At 48.9% G+C, this 18,201-nt stretch overlaps 1 protein-coding gene across 1 annotated transcript; it reads right to left on the bottom strand.

Moving 5' to 3' along the window:
* Positions 1-216: 216 nt before the first annotated feature.
* On the bottom strand, positions 217-10,782 carry LOC144116734 (uncharacterized). The gene is made up of 3 exons (XM_077651216.1): positions 10,773-10,782; positions 1,106-1,284; positions 217-792 (listed from the first exon to the last, which is right to left on the bottom strand). The coding sequence occupies exons 1-3, from the start codon at positions 10,780-10,782 to the stop codon at positions 217-219; spliced, it is 765 nt and encodes a 254-aa protein (XP_077507342.1).
* Positions 10,783-18,201: the final 7,419 nt, after the last annotated feature.

Genomic DNA, 18,201 nt, shown 5'->3' with positions numbered 1-18,201 from the left:
AGGGGCTCTTGCACGTTGTTCCGTGCCAGAAGCTCATGAAAAACCTTAACCACAAATTGTGGTCCGTTATCAAAGACACGTCCCGTGGCCCCATAACCGGCAATGGCAAACGACTGAGAGCGTCGGCATTGGAATGGTTACTACCCCTGCGGTACTGCACTGTATAGCTGTAGCTGCCAAGAAACAAGGCCCAACGCTGTATTATTGACTCGTTCATCACTGCGCCTGGTGGCTTTGGTTCCAAAAGTAGCTGGACAGTGCAGCCCTCACTTCTGGACCTTCAGTCACAACGTCAGTGGCGTGACTTGGCTGTTGGTACAGAGCATTAAACTCGTACAGTTCTTGTTCCCATTGGCCTTCGATGGGGTCTTTAGAGGCCTCGCAAAGGTTGTGCATTGTGCAGGCTGCCCTGATGGCTTGTTTTGCAGTGCGAAGTTTGCACTCCATCCTCTTTGCCGTGTATCGGAAGCGAGCTTTGAGTCTGCCAAAACCATTCACCACTATTCTTGTTTTTGATATCTGATAGTTGAAGAGTGCTTCTCGTGTGCCAGTCCGAGCATTTGCGTGCGGCTTGAGGAGATTACTGGTTGACGGGAAGGCCTGGCCGCACAGTATTATCGGTGGCACTACTGTGCCCTCAATCGTCGACACAGGCGATTGAAAGGAAGCACTCTCCACCAAGCCGCAGAACTTGGAGCGTCCATACATGTAGGCGTCATGGCACCTGCCCGGACTTCCCACGTTCAGGTACCGAAAGCAGTACCTGTGGTCCACCACTGTACAACGCTGTGCCTGCATGGAAATGTAAAATAAACCTTCATAAGCACTGCACAGTCATTCTCATACAGCAAGAATATCGCGCCATGATCAGGTAAAAATTGCATCAAGAAGTTCAACCGGTTTCACATTGCATGAACATGAGTTAACTTATCTGTATAAATGCAATAACCAGCAACCTAACTAAAGGATGTCTTTAGTTTGTTCGAAAAGAATAATGTGTCTGGCTAGTTTTAATTCAAACCAACTCTTGGTCAGTGAAGCGAAATCGTGCTGAACGGGCGGCAAAGCAAAAATAAATACCTTACCACGTAGTAATAAGTTGCACATAGTAATCAGATGCTGGAATGTGGCAGCCATCCATGGCACCGATGGCGTGCGGGAAACCGCTGAACGCATGGAATTCCCGAATGTGCGCGGCCATTCCCTCGCGCCGCACCATACGCAGCCAGCGGGCTTCCAACACCTTGATCACAGCTGCGAAGAACTCCCGGTACACAATGTCGACTGTTGATATCCCAAGGCCAAAATAATGTGCTATAGTAGCGTCTTCTGCGCTTGAACGTAGCCGATACAGGCCAATGGCTATATATGCACTTCTCGACTGGGATGGCCTGACGCATGTTTGTGTTCTAACTCCGATTTAAACGCGTCGACTAGGTGCCGAAACGTCGCAGGAGTGACCCGTAAGACCTGTTTGAAGTAAAACACGCCCAAGTTCGACAGAATGTCCTCGAACCACCTCTCGTTGCGCTGAAATGCCCATCGCTCTCGCTGAATCGCCGGAGAAGTGGCAGCTGTCAGTGCGGCTATGGTGAAGGCGTTCGCTGGGCAGCAGGTCTTCAAGCGTTCTTGACACAGCGGCCTGTGTTTTAATTTCTATACTTAACTGTCTATCTGCGCTGATGCGCGGTGCCCGTAGGCACAAGATAGCAGCTGTCAGACGCCGCTGCCGCTGATCACGTAGCTGACCCAACGCCATGACAGAAAAACAAAGGTACGCTACACTGGATATGGCTTGTCTTATAGCTTTAAATGTTTACTTTGGTCAATCCATTGGCCATTGGTCTCGCCCTGTCGAAAATAAAAAGAGAAGTGCTTGAAAACTGTTTTTCTTTTGAACAAAATATAGATTAAGTATAGATATATATATAAAGTAATATTTTGTGTTGTTGTTGCTGCCAATCGTCATTGCCATAACTTGCAAATGACGTTATTTTTTGCCGTGTGACAGCGCGCAGAAAAAAATGGCATTAAGCTGAGTTAATGACATTAGATGGAAATGACACTGAATCTGCCGTGTGGCAGGGGTTTCAGGTAGTTGTTTAGTGAGCAAACGAAACATTTCATTCAAACTAACAAAGCTCCCTTGGAGCACGCGCTCGTGGAATGCAGTCCGCGATCTCTTAGATGCGATTAGAGCAGCTGCATCGACGGGGTCATTAATGACGAGGCCGCAGTGACCCGACTACCATAGGAAAGTTGACCTCTTAAGACGATCTATAGTCAACATATAGCTATTAATCACAGGAATAAAGCAGCAATGGCAGCAACACCCAAAGTGAACGGCTACCCGACGTTCCCATATCGTACCTAGTAGTAGTAGTAGTACGTAGTAGTAGTAGTAGGCCTTTAATCGGCCACAAATTACAGGCCGGGCATGTCGATCGCCTAGGAGACCAGTCGTCGCTGTTTTTCTTCCCCTTCAGCGCCAAGCCAGTCGAGGAGCCAGGTGGTGATGGATAGAGAAAAGGGGGGGGGGGGGGGGGAATAGGAACCCAACTGCTGAGCAGCCGGGCACATATTCAGAGGGGCAGTTGGGACAGCAAGGGTCCGATCGATATCTATAGAGAAAAAGCAGGGAGGGGGTGATGACTGCATTCATTTGGATGTGCCGAAGAAGGCGAGCCCCCGGCACGGTGACTGATGAATGAGGGGGAGGGTAAAGGCGTTTGTCGCATCAGTGCGACCGACCATACATTCACTTGTGAGTCCAGCTGTCATTACGTCCAACTTCCCGCTTGGCCTACCTTGCTACGGGGCACCTGTTTGACTGACGAGCCAAAAGAAACGTGCCTATATATATATATATATATATATATATATATATATATATATATATATATATATATATATATATATATATATATATATATATATATATATATCAGTAATGCACAAGAAATTGTGCAGTATATAAAAACATTATATATATATATATATATATATATATATATATATATATATATATATATATATATATATATATATATATATATATATATATATATATATATATATCAGTAATGCACAAGAAATTGTGCAGTATATAAAAACATTTCCCCAAATATTCCATCAAGATACCATCTCAATAAAATGTACCCACGATAAACCTAAAATGACAGGGAACTTTCAAAAGGAGCTGATTGCATAGACATGTATACAGACGTACGTCTACTGTAGCAGCAGCGTCGCCGCCGCGGTGGCTCAGTAGTTATGGCGCTCGGATGCTGACCCGAGGGACGCGGGTTCGATCCCGGCAACGGCGGTCGAATTTCGATGGAGGCGAAATTCTAGAGACCCGTGTAGCGTTCGATGTCAGTGCACATTAAAGAAAGCCAGGTGGTCGAAATTTCCGGAACCCTTCACTACGCGGCGTCCCTCATAGCCTGAGTCGCTTCGGGACGTTAAACTCCCATGAACCAAGCAGCAGCAGCGTGAAAGTCCACCAAGCACATCTGGCGCGGCTGGTGCTCTGGGTCCCGCGCAGCGCGCGAACAGCGCCCCGTCCCTTGTTTTCAGCCGAAAATGGACGGCGCGCATCGGCACACGCCGGGGCGCAGACTGGCTCGTGTAAACAGCCTCGACCACGTGGCGTGCTTAGGATGTACCCACAGAGATTGCGCGGTCATGACACGGGCCATTTTTCTCAGCCAAGGCAGCATCAGTTTGCTGTCGATAGCACGACACACGGCGACGGTTCGCTGTCTGCGAGTGTACACTATGCGGACGAACCGCAGGGGCCTGTCTAGGGTTTGTTTTCACCCCCGGCGCTGTCCAACGTCTTGAGCCTGACCTCTTTGTCGCGCCGATGGCTTCGAGCACATGGAACTTTCTTCGTTGTTGTTGTTGTGCGGTGGTACGTTTATCGTAAAACCCAGCGTCAGGAAGTCACGCGAAAATGAGCAGGGCAGAGGGAAGCGTATCCTTCGTTGCAGCTGAACGCGACTGTCTCCAGGAATGAGGCGGGAAGCAACTTCGCCTCGACAGGGAACGACATGCTTTGCGCCCGGGACGTGCTCCCAGCACTATACTTGCTCCCCGGAGAATCTCCTCGCAGCTGTGACAACGCCCTTTTATTTAGCGTCTAGGTCGCATAAACGGCGTAGCTAGCTAAGACATCGGAGACAGTTTGCACGAACGAAGATGCCAAGTGGGCTGCGTATTTAGCGCGAGGGGATAGCCTAGCCGCTATCGCCAGCCTATGTAGTGCATATGCAGGCATTTATCGGCGTTTTTCTGGCGTCGCGTCTGCGCAATTGCGGATTTTTCGCAGTGTCGGCAAGCGGCTTTCTGCGGGGTCTGAGCGCTAAAGATTGTATACCGGAGAAACCTTCTTCTGATTACTCCTCTGTCAAGGTTCCCACGGTAGGTGGAAATTTTTCGGATAAGGTATTCTGCACAAAAGCGAAAGGGGACCGTCTGGTACTGGTGACGCAGGAGACGATACACATGAATATCATGAGTTAACGCCATGGCTGTCAAAAGAATTATATGGACACGGGAATAAAGCAAGCAAACAGTGGACTATAGAGAAACAAGTAGACCGGACACAGCACCGACTAACAACTGAGCTGTTATGAAACGCTGTGTCCCATCCACTTCTTTCTTAGTCAGGTATGCGCCAACTAGCCTGCCATAAAGATTCTGACAGAATGAAATGCAGTCGTAAGGGTGAAGCTGTCCTGTTTTGCATTCGTTAGTACGAAGCGGCTGTCAAGTGAAGTGCCCTCTCGCCTCCATTCCTTCGATATGGGGTCGGCGCCATAAAACGACACAGTTTTCAGCTATCGATCACTGGCGTCACCCCTTGCCTCAAGAGGTGAACACACGTCGGCTCGCTCCTTCTCACCCTTCTTCCTCGAAGACTGATGCCGATAACCATGTAGCGTATGCTAGTTACGCTTGCCGTGATAGCACGTTTGGAATCAATGCTTTTACGCTGCACCCGTCAGAATGCAAGGAATTGTCCTTGTAACAGCTTGAATACGGTCCATGACGGAAGCGAGACACTCAGTAAAAAACAACTAGTAGCGAACGATCCGGCCAAGCCACTTCTCTCCTAAACCGTGCTGGTACGGGTTTTACACTGCAGTAAAAAGAAGGGCCGTCAGGTAGTACTTCGATGCTTAAATAAGGTATCCTGACAAGTGACAACCACAACCGACACCTGACTTGAGAACCACCCCCTCCCCCCTTACTCTGGTAGTCAGCCGTTATTAAACTACCTTTGTCAACTGGGCCAGCGCTCGGGGGTGGTAAGCGATATTATTCATGCGAGTTTTAACTACGGCCGTTAAGACGTCCTTCGGGTTTTGTTTTTCGTTACGATCACTCCGTATACATCGCACCGTCGGCTATAATGTTGTCGAGTCACGACATGAATTTGTTCATTAGGGCGAAACCGGCAAGAAGTCAGCACGTGGCGCAGCGCGTGCTCGAGGACGCCAGAGGGCGCTGCGGCGCACGTGCGCACGCCAAGCCTAACGCGATGGCGCGCTCCTTTTCCGGCATGGCTGTCGTCCCCGTTGCCTACCAGCGGTGAGGCCGGTGTCGTCGCCGGCGCTCACTCTTTCGTCACCGCCGCGGCGACAGCGGCGGCGTGGCTTCCGCTCGTCAGATGTGTTTACGCTTCTGAGAAAGCCCGGCGAACTGGTTTCCCAGCGTGACGCGATCACCGCGCGGGCTTGCGGCTTGGCGTATGGCTCAGATGTCGGCGCGAGCGAGCAGCCGCGGCCTGGGAAACTTCCGAGGAAGAGCGAAGTTGAGACGCGCCATCGGAGGCTGGTCCGCATGCACGTTCAGGAGCACGGCGACGACTGCTGCTCCTGACGACGCGTCGCGGTCCGTGCCACGTGCATGTGCGCAGTCACGCCAGGGGACGTGTTTTGGACGTTTTCGCGGCTCTCCCGGGTTGGGCACGCCATGGGCGGTTCCGAGCGCGCGGCCTTGAGTGAACTTGTCGCTATGTGATGCCGCCTGTGAGAGCCCTTTTCTTTTTTTTATATTGTCTCTTAAATGCAGGTGGCAAAACTCATATGAGCCCTTAGAGATATGTTAGTTCGGGTCTGTCGAGCGCGTGCCCGCAAATACCGTGCAGGAGCGAGTGACAAGGTATCGTGGTAAACTTGTACGCTAAGATTTATCTCCGAAATAAGATACATAGAAAAGTTGACGAGAAATGGAATCAACAACATCACGTGGCATTAGAGTGTTTTGCTCTGGTTGGAAAGAGCACTTGACATCGGTGGTACCAACGAAATTTAATGTAATGATCAACCTCGCAGCGATCAATCAGCAAATTGTAAATTTAAAAAACTAAATTTAGTTGGTTTCCTTTGTTCTATAATGAACATGAATAGTTGCTGTATCTTTTTGTTGTTACTGCGAGAGTATTCCACATATGCCAACGTCTGGCTGCTGTGTGAATTGTCCATGAACAGAATAATTGTGGAAATTATAGCCATTAATTGCCATAACGTGCTTGTCTTTTGGAGGCTAAAAAATGTAGTGGAAGGAAACGGGTTAGTTATTTGAAAAACCTTCTTTGGTGGCTCAGTGGCTTTGGCGTTAGGCTGCTGAGACCAATTCAAGCAGAGGGACCGAATCCCGGCGGCGGCGACGGCGGCCACATTACGATGAAGGTGAGATGCAACAACAGCCGTGTTCTGTGCGATGTCAGTGCAAGGTAAAGCACCCCGGGGCGTCGAAATTAATCCGTAGCTCACCATGCACTATACGGCATCCTTCACAGCTCATGTGCATCTTCGGGCCATTACACCTCATATGCTATGTACGGTACCGTATTGTCTGATAAAATTGTGTTCATACGGTACGAGTAGTTTTCTGATAGCCAGTAACTACAATCAGCATGAACCTCCTTGAGTGCGTTCTCTGCATTCTGAGGATGTTAAAGGTATGCACACTGAGGACAAATTGCAGTTTGCCTGTATATGAGTTACCAGATTCTGACGGTAAAGGCGTTACTTTCACTGGAAAGAGTGCTTTTATACAGGCTATCGAAAAAGGCGAGGAAATAAAATACAGGGGTCGCCATTCTCGGCCGATTTCGCAACGAAACTCTAGTGTGCGTCGACGAAATATTTGTCTTCGTTTTTTTTTTGCATGGATTCCAGATGCTAGGCTACACTATGCACCATTCGCTTCAAAGTGGTATACGATCCGTATATCACAGTCTTTTTCGATGCTGACGTTACGAGTTTATTTATTTGTTTAGTATTTGTTTTATTTACTTATTTTAATTGCCCTAAGGGCCCTGCAGTACTGACATGATGGGGACTGATGAAAACATGGTCACTTTAATTATCTTTTGTCGGCAAGAAAAAAAAATGCACGTTTCGCTATCGGACGAACATAAAAGTGCCCAAAAAGAGTCGTATCTGATCGATTTTTAATGGAGGCCAAAGTTTCGTGTAGTCCTCCTCAGTGTGCCTTTAGCCTACTTCTTCGCGATGTGCGACGGCTGTGTTCAAGATATGATGAAGAAATGCAACCCTCCAATTCGAAGCATGTATACATAAGATGGTTGTGTAAGATGATCAAGTGTGTCAGAATTAAGTATTGGGCAAAAATTCTTACGCACCTGATAACGTACGAAGCATGCGCGTGGCTTACTTACTTGGTGACATAAGTGATGTGCTTCTTGACATGTAATATCGATTCCAGCGTAATGTCAAGGTGCACGCATGATTGCATTTGGCCGGTTTTCGTTTGTGCCTATTCTTATAAAGTTGTCGAGCCTTTCTTCTTGTTGACCAGGTGAAGGTGAATTTGTTAATATTAATATTACATAGTAACGTTAACTTCAGAGAAACATTATTTTAGTGGCCTTGAACCCTTCTAGTTCTTCATTTCTATTGATCTATGCTGTTCAAGGTATTCATAATTCCGCTTCCAGCCACTTCCTCGCTGCCAGAGAAGGTTCTCATCCGACTGATAAATTGCTTTGCTTGAGGTGTTATTCATATATGGAGGACACACTGCTACAGGAGTACTCCTTGCTTGGCACAATCCTTTCGAATGCTCCAGTAGAAACCGAAAACCAGAGTGCGCGTGACGAAGTCTCCAGCTTCCTTCAGAACCAACTTCCGATTAGATTCGCTGGCTCGGAGGTGTCGGCAGCGTCGGCTCCTTTGGAAAGGTGCAGGCTAATGCAAGACTGTACAATGTACAGGTGCCCCCAAAATAAAATGGAGCACGAGCCTGCGACAACATTGCTCTGCTTCGCCCGGGGCGCTATTAAGGCGCACTTAAAATGTGTAACGTTGGTCAGCTGGGCATGTCACGTTCACCAATGCTGTATGCATGTGCGTTCGACACTAGAGCGCGCCACAGCGCAAGTTTTTCTCCACGTGACGTCAGGCACGTCACACTCTCAGGCGAGCGAAGGCGTTGTCGTCACAGTGAAGTGCAATGAAAGGCCCACTCCCATACAAAAATTTATTTAGGCAGTCTATAGACTGTCCATAGACTTCTGTCTATAAAGTCTATAGACTCTCTATAGACAAACCCTAAAGAATAGTCTATAGGCAATACAAATCCTATAGTCATTCTATAGACGATCTATGGATTTATGGCCATACACTTTTAGTAGACATTTGTCTATAGAGAGTCTATAGACTGAATACACAGAAATATATATCTATAGGAAGGCAATAGAGTCGATCAGAAGTCTATAGACTGTCTGTAGACCATTTTTATAAGGGCTGTCAGCCACCGGGGCAGTGTACCTCAGCAGTTCATAGCAAGCAAATGACGTAAGGCTTAAACTCGCTGCACAGAAGCGTCACGTAAGCAAGAGCCGCATGAACTAACTGTTAAACTCAGTCTTTTCGGTCTTTCCTTGGGACATTCGCCGCCGCATAATTTAAATAGTGCAAGTCAGTTCATCTGGTTTTACTGCAAGCAAAAAACGCAACTTCGGTTTGCGAGCGCTGATGTTAAGCAAGCGCGCAATACTTTTGTGTCTCGCGTATACATCCGTCTTTTTGGTAGCTCTTGGTATCTAGTTTCCAGTACAAATTATCCACCGAGTTTCAGCTGAAACTTGTGGACAATCGACTTCCTGACCTGTTGACTCATGTAATTAGAGAATATATTGATATTTCAATGAATAGGCTCGATAGAATTTTAGTTTTAGTGTGCTGTTATAGACAACAGGACTCGACACTTCGCCATTTGAAATTCAATGTGCTTTTCTATAAGAATCGTTGGTTATAACGCGGTGTGTTCAGTATACGTCTACACGATAAAGAGAGCTAGTGGACACTGGTTTTTTGAAAATAAAAAAAAATCCAATACTTTTCGAATACCCCCGAGACGAAAATGCGCCAGCGGTGGGCGTGCCATAGCTGACCCCGCTGCCCGATCACCTCATGTTACTATAAGCCCAGTAGCCCCGAAAGTGGACACGGCGTACAACTTGTGCACCCTCCTGGAGAATGTGTGACCCGGTTTTAGTTCAGGTGACATTAGTTTGAGTGAATCAAGCTGGCTTCACCTGAACTAGCGGGAAATTTCTCTACGGCTGAGTAACGCTAAAAGGACTTTCAAAACGACCACAGCGCTGCCACAGTCTAGAAGATTCGGCGAGAGTCCCGTGCAAGATGCGCCGCTGATCGACCCGCGACGTAGGCAAACACTTTCCCCCGTGGTCTGAGCGATGCGCCACTGGTATACTGACAGCCGAGCTGATATCAGCCGGCCGCCTGCTATAGTTTTGTCTCCCTGCCGTCCGTTGTTGTTATGTCTACCGGCACATGCGCTGTCCTTATCGACTTCTCCCTTGTTCCCTCTCTTTGGCTATATATTCTCAAGCCAACAAAAGACGTGGCTTTTTTTTTTTTGTCTGGCGGCGCTGTCTCTTGTGGTCACTGGCAGCGGTGTGGCATCGGGCCACGAACTCACAACAGTGTGAATGAGGACAGACCTGAAGCAAGCTAGAACATCGTGCGCACGCCGACAGCAGCACTATGAGCCCGGCGCCAGCCATGAGCTTCAGGTTACGGGACTGTGTCGACGAAAAAGATAAGTGGCAAGCTCACCTTGTGAAAGTGGAAGTGTACTACTTCGATGGAAAGAAACGCGAACAACCCGGCGCCAACACGCTCCTCTCTTTCAATTTCTTTTCACCGCGTTTTTACTTCGGTGATAGCAGAAAGACCCTAGACTCCTCCATGATACATTCTAGGACGACTCTAACGTCTCTTTCGTAGCACCCAGGTAAAAGCGTGATGAATATAAATTCCAACAGCGGGGCGTGTTGGCGCTGGGTTGTTCGCGTTTCTTTCCATCGAAGTATAGTACTTTGAGCCAAATGCCATCACACAAGACGCACAGAAAACGGCCTTGCTCATAGCCTCTCCTGGCACAAAGACAGTGGGAGTCCTATGCAGAAAAGTAGCAACGTTAAAGCCCAGTTCGTTGAGCTACGAGGACGTAGTGAATACATTAAGCAGCTACTACGATCCGTTGACCAGTGAAATCGCAGAAAGTTTCAAGTTCTTTCACCACTGTCAGAAGGCAAGAGGAGCATCCGCCTCGGATTCGGGATGTGCGCAGTTCGATCTGCAGTGCCACCAGGTACCCACCGGTGATACAACAGGTACAGACTTACCCCTGGCCCGGTGCTCAGCTTATCGGGTGGAATGCTTGGGAAATGGGTCTTTGGCCTCACCTTGTGTAGACGAACATACCTTGTGCCATGGCGCTATTTGGCCAAAGCTTCCCACGCGGTATATTCTTCTTCGTCATCATCACCATCATCGGAAGGAACAGGGGTCTGTGCAGGCACTTTTCGTAGCTGTACGAAAACTAGCGCAGAACTGCAATTTCTCGTCAATGCTGGACGGAATGATTACAAATCGTACCGTGGGTGGCGTGAGGTCGAAAAACTAACAAAAGCAACTGCTGTCGGAGAAAGACCCCAAGTTAAAAGAATCGTAGCCTCTTTGATTAGCTGCAGGAAGTGCGGAATTTGGCTCACGAGGGAAACGGAAACGGAGGCTGAAGAAGCCGCACAGTGTCAGTTTTCCATCGCCCACAGGAAGCACTGTGCGGTTTCGACTTGCTGTTGCCTGTCTGAAGGTATGTCGTCGTGTGCTGGCCTTCAGAGTCTCGCGTTGGAAGCCTGGAAATGGACCAGGGCTGTAAAAGGCGGTTGGAGTTGTCTTTGATGAGCGCTTGGTGCTGGCGGGTCATCGAGTAGGTGTCCTCAAATAGGCCCATGGCAGACTGCTGAAGTTATTGCATGAGGCCAACAGGGTGCCCCCAGCTATGAAGAAAGTGGCGAGATCGAAATTTTAGTGGCCGGATATCGATGTGGACATTCATCGTCAGCATTAATTGTGTTGCCTCAGAATGGCAAAGCTGTGTCCCTTGTAAGTGAGCCAGTTAGCTGGCCCGCTACTGGTGAAAAGTGGTCACGACTGCGCATATACTTTGCCGGACCCGTAAAAGACAAAATGTTGTTAATCGTAGTGGATGCGCACAGCAAAATGGTTGAAACTATTCCTTTCTCCCAAGCCAGATCTAGCAGCACAGCAGAGGCTTTCTGTACTTTGTTCGGCCAGTTCGGTCTGTCTCGTACCGATTCTTTTTTTTTCTTCAGAAAACGGCATGTCATTCACAAGTTCAGAATTTGCTCTATTCATGCACCAAAACGGCTTTGCGTATATTCGAACCCCGCCTTACCCTGTAGGCAATGGACTCGCAGAACTCGCAGTCTGAACAATAAAGGAAGGCTTAAAGAAGATGCCTGGCGTGGGTCTCGCACCGCGCTCGCTACAATACCGACCGCTACAGTGCCTGTCGCCTTCAGAAGTGCTTTACAGGCTACGCACGAGGCTTAACACGTCTTTGCCTCCCAGGAAGCAGTAACCACAGAGCGACCTGCGGACGACGCCGGTCGGAGTTTCACCCCTGGGGACACATTTTGTTTCGGAATATATGCAGTGTAAGGTACGACTGTGATGGAAGCTGACAAGGAGAACCCCACCACGCAGCCGGCCGCTGCCGAAACCGGCGACCAGGTGGTTCGCCCCCAGTCCGGATCCCCAGCGGCTGAGCCAGTGGGGCATTCCTCCGGACAGAGAAACGTTGTGCAGGCGGTACCAGGAGATGCCGCTCCGTCACCACATGTGCTGCGCCGGTCCACCCGGCAAAGGAAGCCGGTGGTCCGTTATGGCTATTAGGGAAGAAGGAGAGGCTCGGCTATCAGTCGCCACTGAAAGAGCCGAGCCGAACGCGACCAGCCGCCTGTTCTTTAGACGCATACGCCGGTCGTTCTAATCTTCGTCCCTTGCTTTGGATATATCTTCTCAGGCCGACAATAAACACGACTTTTTTGCCTGACGATGCTGCCTCATGTGGCCACTGCCAGCGGTATGGCCCCCGACCATGCACGAACTCGAAACAGCCACCTTTAATTACCGGATCGTTCCATAAATTTCCAGGCGCTCAGGTTTCATTTGGCACATTATAGTTTTCCGCATAGGTACTGCTGGAATGGTCCGTCCCGGATAATATTATATGCTGGTTCTTTTATGCGATGGCATAGAAGCCTCGCTGGAGCAAAAGCCTGGTGTCAGACGTCTATGTTACCCCGTGTCGGGATGTGAAATAATAGCATATAATTAATTGACAGCGAACTGGATTCCAGCCCGCGGCGGCGCTAACAGATCAGCTTCGCTGGCCGCTGCATCAGGCCACTACGCCATCGCCGCAGCCTACCATCCTGCGTGTTTAACCGTTGTTGTTTTTGTTAGCCTTTCAAAAGATGGCACATACCCGCCACACTGGGGGATCGGCCAAAAATCGGGGGGTGGTGGGGGGGCGGGCAGAGGTGGCTATTCACCTGTGCTCAGTAAAGAAAAAAGAAAAGCACGCGGGAACGCAACACCTGTGGATTCTACCTCATGAAGAGAAAAAGAAAAAAGGAATAAGAGTTTTGATTAAAAATAAATTTAAGAATAAAAATTAAATAGAAATAATAATAAAGAGAGGTATTAATGAATTATTAAGTCATAAAGTAATAATGGATAGAAAAGAAAATATTGTAACACTTAGCAAGGCACTCAATGGGATTCTAGAAAGAAATTTTGATAAGCGGTACAAACACGTCTGTGGCTGAACCCAAGTGCGGCGGCGCCAAGTGATAGCAAGAGCGGGCTGCCTAAACAAGATGCTGCAAGGGCTCCTCCAGCAACCTTCTTCTCAAAGAGGTGAATCGGCGACAATAGTACCAGAAATGAACAATAGATTCAGGCTCACGCAAAGAGAGAGAGAGAGAGGGTTTATTGATAGGAAAAGGCAGAGAGGTTGGCCTGAAAAATAAATATCTGGCCTGCTACTCTGCTCTGGGGGACGGGAAGAGGAGATAAAAGAAGGTCACGATGGGGGACGATGATGATGGGAGGAGGCAGATGAAAAATTACTTTAAAAAAAAACAAGGCACACTTTCTGACATCACAAACGCGAGACAAGGTCCGTGTCGCTCAAAAAGCGTGAGAGCGCTCGCGTTGCCTTTACAGTTCTAAAACTATCTGGCCAAGCGCCGAGGATCAAATCCTCAGAGAGGAGCGATGTGTCCATAGGCTTCAGAGCAGATGCGAGTATGAGTCTTTCACGTGCATACGCTGGACACGCCACTAAAACATGTTCACGGCAAAATGCACAGAGAGCGCAAACGAACTGCCGATGTCTCGCGCTGTGCTTTGCATGTCGTTGTCCTCAACTTTCATCCGCTTCCAAACGTAATGTGCACAGAAGGTCTGGCATGCATGGAGCGGTACGGTACGGCGCGGGAAACTTGAACGTGCCCCGCAGCAGGGTTGCAAAAGCGCTCGAGCCGCTAAGTGCATGTTATCACATTCTGACGTATCGTTACATTGATCGTCCCCATAATTTTCGTTTAATTTTGCGACTGCAGTTTTGACCGGCGTCTTCCTCAGGCCAGGTACTGTGTGGCGAGAGGGGAGCATTTAAGATGCGGTCAGTGCTAAGCCTTCCGTCTCGTCGCTGGTTCGTTGCGGGTGTTCAGCCGTGCAGTTGGCGTTTCGACTTGACCTCCTTATTTGGTGTTTGCGCGAAGGAGGAATGTGGAAGGCGAATTCGCTCCTTCTGGAAATGAGGAAAACTCCATGCCAGTCAGCAGCATGCCTTACACGGTCGAAACACACAGAAGGGTCAGAAGCGCCCGGGAGGAGCCGTCTGAGCACTCCGTATCAAAGCTTCTGGCGGAAATCCCGTCTTCGCGTGCATGGGCAACATATGTTTAATCGCTCTCCTGGCTGGCGGTTGGTCAGGCTCCCCTTCCGAAGTCATAGGCGCTCAATACTGCGTAGCTGGGCGTACCTCTTCTAGCTCAGCACAGCCAACAAGTCATGTGGGATCAGCTAGCAATTGGACACCAAGAAAAACAAAATAGCAAAACTCCATCAAAGCATCCTTGCCTGCTCTCCGCGACAACACCGAATTCACTTTGGCGACGTTGTTTAAGTGTTGTTAGCCTTAGTCGCTTTGGGACATTAAACCCCATAAACCATGTTTAAGTGTTGTTAGCAATGGACCTTAGCCAAAAGACATGGCTGAAACGCATAACCAGTGTAGTCGACAAAACAGGGAATTAAAGAATAACAAGATGGCGCTGGGACGAAAGCCTAGTTAAAGAGCAACTGCATAGGTTTTAGAAATCGACGAGCTTAAAGGGGTCGAATGTGTAAAACTGGTAGGTAAAGCACGCAGAGTCTTTTTGGGCTAGCGTTTGAAATGGTGACGTAATCGCAGATTTAAGTCAAGACGGCCATCAAGCTTCTCCTCAGCGCGCAGCGCCAAGTGGGGGGGGGGGGGGGGGGGGGGGCACGTTGACGTCATCGAAGGTACCGGTACATTTCCAACGCCCAAACGCTTTCGTTGAAGGAAAAAAAGCAATGCCACCGAAGCCAAACCACGCCGAGTGTTGTTTGACAGCATCCAACGAGGGCACGGCAGGGTGTGACTTACGGCAGAGCTACTTTGTAATCTTACCTTCCGTGACGTCACACCAAACTTCCCCGCACTGCTCTATTGCTTTGAGGAGAAGAGCAAAATTAAATCGCGGACTACGTCACTATTCTAAATGTTCGCGCAAAAACACTTGGCATGTTTTGCCTATAGGCCATATAGATTTGAATCCTTGAATATCGCGGAATTCTCAGAAAGTGGTGCAGTTGCCCTTTAAAGAAAGGGAAAAATAGGAACCTTACAACAGAGAATCAGTGGTCCATTAAAATAGGGCTGGTACGAAGGACTATATAGTTAAGGGAGTGGGAACATCGGCACAATAATAATAATAACTGGTTTTGGGGGATTGCAAATGACGCAGTACCTGTCTCATAAATCGTTGGACACCTGAACCGCGCCGTAAGGGAAGGGATAAAGGAGGGAGTGAAAGAAGAAAGGAAGAAAGAGGTGCCGTAGTGGAGGGCTCCGGAAAAAATTTCAACCACCTGGGGATCTTTAACGTGCACTGACATCGCACAGCACACGGGCGCCTTAGCGTTTTTCCTCCATAAAAACGCAGCCCCCGTGGTCGGGTTCGAACCCAGGAACTCCGGATCAGTAGCCGAGCGCGCTAACCACTGAGCCACCGCAGCGGGTAACATAGGCACAGGGAATTTACATTTGACGGTCAATGCCAGCCTCGCATGAAAATTCCCCAAGACGTGATTCGGGCCGCGTCGTTATATTTCCTATACAAGGTCTTGGAAGTGTTTTTTTCGTCATTTTATTTATTTATTTATTTATTTATTATTTATTTATTATTTATGTATTTATTTATTTATTTATTTATTTATTTATTTATTTATTTATTTATTACTGAGACCTGCAGCGCCAGAAGACATTCTTGCAGGAGGGGGGGGGGGGGGGCAGTACCTCGTTTGGCCGAAAGTACCGCAGGATAACAAAAATACGATGACACAACTGATAATGGATGAGGAAAAGCATGCACTGAAGGAGGACAACCGCTCTCCACAAATACAAGGACACTAATGAAATGAAAGACACGCGCAAGAGAACTGCGCACCACGTCACACATCAGATAAGAATGCTCGGAATTGATCTCCCATGCAGCACTGCAAGTGAACAACGCAACCTGAGACACCCATAGCAGGACGAAGAATGAATAATGCCGAGTGGTGTATCAGAATGCACTGCTCCCTTCATGATGATTCATAACCAATTAGCCCGCTAAAGCATCTTAACGCAGTTTTTTTCGTCGCGTCGTAGTAGCCGTGCACCCCGCAACGTATGCTGCACAGTTACGCAGGCGCCCTTTTACACATATTACCGGAATTTTCAGCGCAACAAAGACACACGCAAGAAAGAGGACAGCACGGGCGCTTACTACAACTGTTTAATCAGCTGAAAGCAGTCGACATATATAGCCCTCCATGCTGAAGCGCACGCGTACAAGGCAACAAGAAAACCCGCACCAATCTTACCAGAGTAGGCGAAAAATAAATTTGCGCTGAGCCTCAAAGAAAAACTAGAGTGTTACTGACACAGCTCGAACCCACTTCGGGAGTTTCACGAGCCGTCTGCTGTCTGCCTCTATACTGTTGGAATTCAGGTAGCAGCATCCCACCGCTGCCACCAGCTGTTGGGATTCAGGTAGCGTGACTGGGCCGGAGAAGAGACGAGGACGATCGGAGGAAGAAAACTTGGAAAACTTTATACACAGACTATTTACGTAATGTACAACCAGGGCAATTGAGAGTGTTTCTCAGTAAATAGAGCTTCTTAGGAGTCGGGAATCTGGTATCTCTCAAGAGGGGGGGGGGGGCTCTCCTCTGGTACCAAACCAGCAGCTCCTTAAATACTCTTCGTGTTCCCCAGATCCCTAGCTGGGGAATAGTGTTCGAAGAATGATGTCCAATCACACGATGACAGTGACAGTGATGGTACCACCCACGGCAGGGCGGTCCTGATGTTCTCTCGCAGCTCGGTCGAGGGAAAGGGAACAGGACCCGGTCACGCTGTCGTCCACGCGGCCTCCAGGTGGGCGCGCGCGTGTGTCCGGACTGCGCCCATGTAGAACCGGAAGGCGCCTGCGTGACACAGGAATGCGGGCTGTCGCCCAGCAGGGGTTGAAAGATCTTGTACTGATGACCGGAACGCGGAACCTCTGTCGAAGGTGCGGCACTCGGGCAATTGTTCAATCCCAGCGTGACTGAAGAGGGCAACACTGATCTTGTACTTCGTCGTCTGAGGACTTGAACGAACACGCAGGGACTCTATTATCGTCGCTGCTTCCGACATTCCAGCCACGTCTCCCCAAGAGGGCTCACCCACCCTCGCGGTGGTCCTCAGGGAATCCTCCCCATGCCCAACTTTGCCGAACTCCACAGCAGGAAGGGAGCGCGGGCACAACAGCACCCCCGCCGCCAGATATTGCGCCCGGAAGATGAACTGCTCGCACGTAGCTCGGCTGACTGGGCGTGCCAGGAACCAGATGCTCTCTGGGAGTCTTCGGATGACCTTCAGTGCCGGAGCTCGGCATCGCTTCCCCTCGTCAGATGGCCGTTTTGGGAAATTCTCTGCAATGCTAGCCAAAAGGGATCACAGACGCCAAACCACACTCAACAAAAGCAAGTGCCCTCAGAACCCACTCACCCCGCCAGATCCAAAACTCGGGGCCAAAACTGCACTTGGCAAAAAAAAACCTCAACTAAAACTTGAAGAGATCAAATGTTTTGCCTGAATGAACACATGGTGTCTCCCGACGAGGAGTTTAGACATGGCATCTGTCCAAGGCGTGTGCTCCCGCTCGAGGCGCACTTGGAAGGGAAAAAAATTCGCTAAATGAAATCAGGTTAGTGCTTAGAGGGCACGCGGTACGGGGATAGGTGACTGGTTTTGGCCGACGTGGCGTTCAATTTTGCCCGCCCCAATACCTCAGGGTCAAGGTACGTTACACCACTCGCTCTTACTTATCCTTGGCCGAAAGAAAGAAAACGTACTCCTGGGTATGTTACCTGATTATGAACAACATGACTGCGAAGAAAGTGGGAGATATACGCTCTCCATTAGGAAGAGCATATGAAATAAATCTCCAAAACTAAAATTTTTGGGGACATCCTTTTT

Source organism: Amblyomma americanum, chromosome 1 (genome assembly GCF_052857255.1).
Source record: "Amblyomma americanum isolate KBUSLIRL-KWMA chromosome 1, ASM5285725v1, whole genome shotgun sequence".
Lineage (NCBI taxonomy): Eukaryota > Metazoa > Arthropoda > Arachnida > Ixodida > Ixodidae > Amblyomma > Amblyomma americanum.
The sequence above is the reverse complement of the archived record's forward strand: the minus strand, read 5'-3'. Positions and strand labels throughout refer to the sequence as shown.